Source organism: Leptonychotes weddellii, chromosome 5 (assembly GCF_054177405.1).
Source record: "Leptonychotes weddellii isolate Sample4059 chromosome 5, ASM5417740v2, whole genome shotgun sequence".
NCBI classification, from domain to species: domain Eukaryota; kingdom Metazoa; phylum Chordata; class Mammalia; order Carnivora; family Phocidae; genus Leptonychotes; species Leptonychotes weddellii.
In genome coordinates this window covers 160046722-160054055 of record NC_138373.1, presented here as the reverse complement: position 1 = coordinate 160054055, position 7334 = coordinate 160046722, and the positions used below count along the sequence as shown (strand labels likewise).

Below are 7334 nucleotides of genomic sequence, written 5' to 3'. Positions count from 1 at the left end.
GACACACAGGTAGGCGGGGGACAACCTCTTGATGCTCAGATGGTCTAGTGGAGAACTTACACTCAGCGAGAGGAGGGGACACCGCCCTTCATGCAGGTGGAGGTGTGACCGCCTCACACTCCTACAGGAAGGTGAAACTTCTTAACATGCAGGTATGTGAGGTGAGCATTTGTCATCCTCCCGTAGGTGAGATGCTGTCTCCTGACAATCAGAAGAAATGAAACCTCAGGATATTCAGGTGATTGTGGTGAGAATTCCTGACCCTCAGATATAGGAGACACACCTTGCAGCATGTAGGTCCCAGAGAGGAGACCTGGAGACACTCAGGTAGGAAACACCAGACCTTGTGATACTCAGCAGTGAATAGAAAGGTGGGCTTTGTAGTCCTAAATTAGAGAAATTCAAAGTGGCTCTTTGAAAAGTGTGCTGATAGTATGTACTTGGAAGAGGGAAAGACAATTTGCCCTACACAGTGTTAAGGATCGATTAATCTTGTGAGCCTGACACCCTGTGACCATTGACATGCTGCGTCATCTTGACACAGAGGGACAGAGCTGCCCCTCAGCCCATGATTTGGAACAGGAACTGTGGTTGCAGCTTGCATGAGGGGCAGACCCTGAAACTGCACAAAACTGGATCCTCAGATGATACGGAGCCTTCGAAGGGTAACTGGGAATGAAGATCCTGGCCTTGGGACAGAGGGAGGGGGCTGCATATGAGCCCCCATCACCCGAGGGGTGTGGGGGAGCCTGTACAGAAAGCTGGGATCTTGTGTCAGCCTGAACCTGTTAAGCTAAAGGGCTCCTGCCTGGCCTGGCTATTGGGGTGGGGGAGGGGGGGAGGTAGCCATGCTGATTGGTCAGGAGGCCACAGAGCTTTGTGAGGTCACTGGGCTTCCAGGTCAGGCTGGGGCAGGAGTATGGTAGAGATGCTGCCAACTGCCGTTCTGCTGGTCTTGGCAGTGTCTGTGGTTGCCAAAGATAACGCCACGTGTGAGTAAGTGTCAGGGACACCTCCGGGGGATGGAAAGAGTGTCTTCTGAATAGCAAGCCCCACCCAGACTCCCTCTGTCCAGGGCTAGGGAGGAGGCCAAGCTTGGGCCTTAGTAGTCCCCTGGGTCTCACAGGTGTGACCCACACCCCCAACTCAGACCATCCCTGCTCCCAGCTTCATCAGCCCAGAGCCCCCAGGGCTGACCCCTGGGGTCCTATGCCTCCCATAACACAGACACTGGGGCCCTTTCCTCACCTAGAGACTGACCTCACTGCCTCTTGAACATCAAGTCCCAATTTTTAGAAACCCCTTTCTTCCCACAGATACTGAGGTGGCCCCACCTGTGGCTGACCCCAAAGACCCCAGGGTATTGTCATGGCATTCTTCCAGGGTCCCCCTCCACCTTAGACTCCGACAGCCCCCAAGGTACCCCCAAACTGTTGTGGCCTCTCCCCAGTTCCCAGAACTTCCACCCCTGGACCCCCGCTGCTCCCCACCCTGGGACCACTGGGCCTGCCTTGGCTACTCTCCCTCCTTCTGCCACCTTCCAACCCCACCCTGCAGCCCCAAGACCCCTGTGGCTGTTCCCTGAGTCTCCCACCCAGAATTGGCTCTAAAGACCTCAAGCCATTACACCTGTCTATCTCCGCCTCTAGCCTCCCCCTCTGCTTAGGGATCTCCCATTTTTCTAGGGCCCTTATCATCTGTCCTGCTTCCTATGGCCCCTTCTTTCCTCGCCTTGTGGCTACACCCACAAGACCCCAGAACTCATACTCCTCAAAACCATTTCGTGGAGCCTGCAGCTTCCGGCCTCCCTACCGCCCTGACAGCGCCTCTCCTCAGCAGCTCCCCTTCGGACCCTCCGCACTCCCGGCTGCCCCACTTTGCCCAGCCCCCTAGCCCTGCTTCCCCCATCGTGCAGGTGCGAGGACAGGCTGTGCCTCTTCTTGGTTTGAACTGTGCCCCTGGTCTCTCCTCAGTGGCCCCTGTGGGTTACGGTTCAGGCAGAACCCACCGGGGAGTGGCCGTATCATCGGAGGGCAGGATGCAACTATCGGGGCCTGGCCCTGGATGGTCAGCCTCCAGGTCTTCACATCCCACAATAACCGAAGGTACCATGCTTGCGGAGGCACCTTGCTGAACTCCCACTGGCTGCTTACTGCTGCCCACTGCTTCGTCTCCAAAAAGTACGTGTGGGAGCGCGTGGAGGGAGGTCTTCAGAAAGGCTCTTCCCAGAAAGGGACATTCTCCAGGGCTCTCTGTGCACAGTCTCCCCGGGGCTCTGGGCCTTGTGGCAACCAGACCATGAGTGGGTGGGCCCAGGCCCTTGCTCGGGGAGGGCTCTGAGGGTCATGATCACCAGAGGTTTCTGTCGAGCCCGTCCTTTCTGAGGATGACCTGGCTTGCCTCTGTGCCCACAGAAAAGTATATGACTGGAGACTGATTTTTGGAGCAAGGGAAATTGTGTATGGGAACGATAAGCCAGCGAAGCCGCCTCAACAGGAGAGATATGTCGAGAAAATCATCATTCATGAGAAATACATCCCCAGTTTAGAGCACAATGACATCGCTCTCATGAAGATCACCCCTCCCGTTCCCTGTGGGCAATTCATCGGAACGGGCTGCCTGCCCCAATTTAGGGCGGGCCCACCTAGAGTTCCCCAGGCCTGCTGGGTGGCTGGCTGGGGATTCTTGAAAGAGAAAGGTGAGTATGGGGGCGGGGGGGGGCTCTCATAGGGGTAGGGGCACTGCTGGTCATTCCCTCAGTGGTCTCTGAAGTGCAGGGGCCATATGTAGTACCTAGTGGTGATGTCCACCAGAATGCGGGACACTGTCCCCTTTTAGAGCAGGAGAAACTGGCAGCCGAGTCCCCTGTCCACGGCCTCACCACCGACGGCTCGTGTGGTCGCTGGACGGAAGGGTGCATGCAGCCACAGGAGAACCTGGGCATTTTTTGAATGGGGTCTGGGCTGTGGCTCTATCTGGGGCCTGGAACCCCAGTTGTTACCTTCTGGAAACGGGGGATTGTCCCCTGAAACGGCACTTGGAGAAGAGCTCTAGATGGGGTTTTGTGGTTGTGGGCCAACTCCTCTCCTCTCTGGACATCCATTTCCCCATCTGTGAGTGGAAGGGCCATGTCACGTGGTCTCTGAGCTCTGAGACACCAGAGCCCAGCCCTCCTGACCTCAGTGAACCTCTGCTTCCCACCCTTGGTGGTCACAGTGCGAGAATCCACCCTCCCCATCCGAGTGACTTCATTTTCTCTGGAGAGAGGGGACAGGTTTCTTGGCAGGTCAGCAGTGGGCAGCAAGGGTTTGACGAGTAGGTTAGGCCTTTCAGCTTTCCACAGGTGACCACATGGACTTTTTACCCAGTCACATTGGGGATGTGAAGAGAGACTGAAAGCTCTTCTGTCCCTTGATAATGGAAAACTGAGAGCTCCTAATTCAAGGCACTTCAGTCATTTGGGGTTCAAAACTCAGCCTTTTCCGGTGACAAAACCCTGGTAGTTTCAGTATGCTTCCTGTAACTCTTCTTCCCTCTCTCAAGGCTGGCCCCCTTCTCTGATTGGGTTGCTTCTCCTCCCGGGCACCCCTGTTTTCACTGGCCTCTGCTGACCCTTCCCTCCCTGGCCTGGGGTATCAACCTCTGTCTGGCCATTGATGTCCATGGCTCTGCTGAGGCCTCTAGAGCATTCTTCTTGTCCCGCCCCCAGCCTACCCTGCTCTGCCCACCCACCCAAACATGTGCGCAGTGTCCCAGGGTTCTTGTAGTCCCTGGGGGGGCTGATCTCAGGGTTCCCATCTACACTCCCACCCCTACCGCCACTTTTGCTATCCTATCGCTCAAAAGGATCATAGGCTCCCAGCTACACCCTGGACGTCACACAAGGCCTCTTTTGTTCTAGAATCCTCCTCAATTTAGTGGGATTTCTATCATCTTCTGGTGAATACACCCCCCACTGTTAAGGCCAAGTCTTAAAGAAATCCCCAGCCTCCAAACTTCTGTGACATTTCTGCAGACCTTCCTTTTTCTACCTCCTCCTTGAGCCCATATGCTTCTGGGGTAGTCCTCCTGTTCTATTGAATTTCAAGTTCTTGTGGACTTTTTAGCATTTAAAGCCAGGTGTTGGGATTGAGAAAACCCTGTTCTCTTCCAGGTCATCTGGCTCTTCCATAGATCTAAAGGGTCACCATAAGCGACCGGGCTTGTTGTGGTGGTCATTTCCATGTCACCCCTGCCTTGGGGGCAGTGCAAGTACAAAACTAACCCTGCTTGGGTGGTACGCAAAGTTGACCTGAAGGGACTGGAGACGGAGTCCAAGCCACACAAACACACGGTCAGCTGTCTGCCGGCGCCTGCTGTGTGCCTAGCTCCATCCACTCTGCTCCACTTGGTTCTGGCTTCCCACTTGGCCTACACCGCCACGTTCCAAGTGTGATCCACCACCTCTCCACCCAGATGCAGGCGATTTCAGACCCACCCACCAGGCTGTGGGTGCTGCTGTGGTGGGGGGGAGGCCACTTGATGAAGAGGGGATAGCTGCCCCTATAGCCAGGTGTGAGGTTGGCTGATGGAATCATAGCCTGGGCTGGGCCTTTCTTAACCCAAAGGTCATGATGGAGGCTCTGGGGCTGTAAAGGATGTTCTGACCTGCCTTCCGGCTATTCCAACCACCCATGCCCCTGACAGGTCTGTGTGTGTGGAGGCCATCCTGCAGCTCCTCCTTCTCTGTAACTTCAAAATGGATGGGAGGCACGTGGGGAGGGACTCATCTGCCCAACTCCAGCAGGTCCTGTCCAGAACTGAGCTGAGGGGTTTAACGGGGGATAAAAAGCAAGGAGGGTGAGTTAGAGCCGTACTGTGGGGAAATGAAATGTGTGTCCTGGATTTGAGTGTAGAGAGGAAAACCTTGGTCCGAATCCAAGCCACACCACATCCTTACCAGGATGTTTGGGCAAGTGGTGCTCCAAGCTCTTGATTGGAGGCAAGGTGAGTCACAGCGCTTAACACAGGGGGTCACTGTGGGGTGTAAATGAGGTGACACATCCTGGCTGTAGCTGTGAATAATCATCTGGCATCAACACACATTCCTGCAGTCGCATCTGCTCATCCTCCATGCACTGCCCCTCCTCTTCACCTGCATGTGCCTCCACCACCCCACATCCTTCAGAATTATCTGAGGAGAGGCCAGGGGCGTTGACTTTCATGGATTTTAGGTTGAAGTAGAGCATTTCAGGATGATGGGGGTTCCGTGGAGGGAGGAGGCAGGGCTTTCCCAGAACGTGTCTTCTGTGATCGCTGACCACTGAGCCGCCTGGCTGTAGCCTACAGGATCGCACCTACACTGCAGGAGGCCCGTGTGAACCTCATCGACCTCGACTTATGTAACTCCACCCAGTGGTACAACGGGCGCATTCGTTCAACCAATGTGTGTGCAGGGTACCCTGAGGGCAAGATCGACACCTGCCAGGTAACTTCCCTTCGGGCGCCCCTTTCCCTGCCAGCACCTCTTTTGTGAATCCCTGAACTCCACTCCCGCCAGGGCCCTGCTTCAGTGACCCTTTCCCTGGCCCCATCTTGTAGCCGTGAGGATGGGAGGTGATGCCTGCTGCCCCTCCAAAGAGCCAGTCACCGCACAGAGAGCTGTGTCCCACCGTGACACAGAGATCATACCACCCGAACACTACCCTGGAAGAGAATGCTTACCTCTCCTCACCAGAATACAAAACCTTCAAATCCACTTGTACACACATGCCCATGCGTGCATAAAGCCTCACACATGGACACATGGGTCGCGTATCTTCCCTCCTCACTGCAAGGAGACCCGTGACAATCCATCCCCTTCTCACGTCCACCTGAAGCTGTTGATACCAACTCAAAGTTTACCACCACCACTTGTGTTCATGGCAGCAAGAAGCCATGTGACTGAAGAAACTGTCCTTCCAGAGCCTATGGCCCTTCTGGGCAGGGGAAAAGTGGCTCAGACAGAGAGTGACTTCTGTGTCCTTCTGGGCAGGGGGACAGCGGCGGGCCTCTCATGTGCAGAGACAACGTGGCAAACACCTATGTGGTCGTGGGAGTCACAAGCTGGGGGGTAGGCTGTGCCCGAGCTAAGCGCCCCGGAGTCTACACGGCCACCTGGCCCTATCTGAACTGGATTGCTTCCAAGATCGGTTCTAATGCCTTGCACATGGCTCAACTGCCCACCCCTCCCCATCCGACTTCTCAAGCAATCCCGGCTAGACACCCCTCTGCCCGCCCTTCTGCTCGCCCTCCTTGGTACTTCCAACGTCCTCCTCGGCCTCCTCCCAGCCCCCCTGCATCTCGACCTCGACCTCGACCCAAACCCCCGGCCCCACCCCCACCCCCACCTCCACCCCCACCCCCACCTGCTCCCCCACCTATCACTAAACCTCCCCAAGTACTTTCTTTTGCCAAGCGACTACAGCAACTCACAGAGATCTTGAAGGGGAAGACGTTTTCTAACGCAAAGGGGTATTACGAGATGGAGACCACAGATCTCCCAGAACTGACCGCCGCCTCCTGATCCGACCCCACTCCCAACAGACCCAGTGAGCCCTTTACTCCCAAGAAAACAAAGATGAAATAAATAAATATAAATATAAATATAGATATATAAAAAATATATATATATCCATGAAGAGATGCTTTCTGGACTTCTTCCTACCTGCCCTCCCCAACTCAATCCAAACCCTCCCCCAGCAAATCTGTCCTCCCTCTGTCACCCTCCAACAAGGTGGAATTGTTTGTATGTCAGTGGCAATTGTGGTTTCCTAAATCTTGATTTTTGAAGTTGGAACAAGGCGATCTGGGGCAACAGGCCAGGTATGGTCTGGATCTCACACTCAGAGTCTCTGCTTATTAAATCGGTGCAGGTGGGCCCTGGAGCACTTCTGTGAGGTGAGCTGACTCAGAAGGAGGGGTGTGGGTCTGAGTCCATTGGAAGAATGACTCCAGTCTGAAGTTTTGTAGTGTGGCCATCTGATGCTCAGTCCACATGGCCAACCCCAGGCAGGGGTCTGCCCTCAACCAGAATTGCTTATGTCCATTTGTGAATTCCTGAGAAAGAGACCTCGATGGCCTCAGGTCAACTGCCCACTCTGGTCAGGGCCTAGATCAAGCCTAAATGCTGGATTAGCCACTTGAGGATTAAAGATGGCAGGCTCCAGAAAGAAACCCCTGGGCTCCTGGCTGGGCAGTTGCTGCAACAAGCAACAGTCTCATACCTGTTCACCTGTTCACTGTGTGCACATGTTTCAAGTGCAAGATGGTCTTATGTTCTGGTTGCAAAGACAGATGGCAAAGGGTACAGGAGC

The 7334-nt window shown here is 54.9% G+C and overlaps 1 protein-coding gene across 1 annotated transcript; it reads left to right on the top strand.

Annotated features, from left to right (window-relative positions):
• Positions 1–856: 856 nt before the first annotated feature.
• ACR (acrosin) lies at positions 857–6576 on the top strand. Its single transcript, XM_031030294.2, has 5 exons — positions 857–996; positions 1974–2180; positions 2415–2698; positions 5322–5467; positions 6014–6576. Exons 1-5 carry the CDS (start codon positions 920–922, stop codon positions 6542–6544), a joined length of 1245 nt encoding a protein of 414 aa, XP_030886154.2. The 5' UTR covers positions 857–919; the 3' UTR covers positions 6545–6576.
• Positions 6577–7334: the final 758 nt, after the last annotated feature.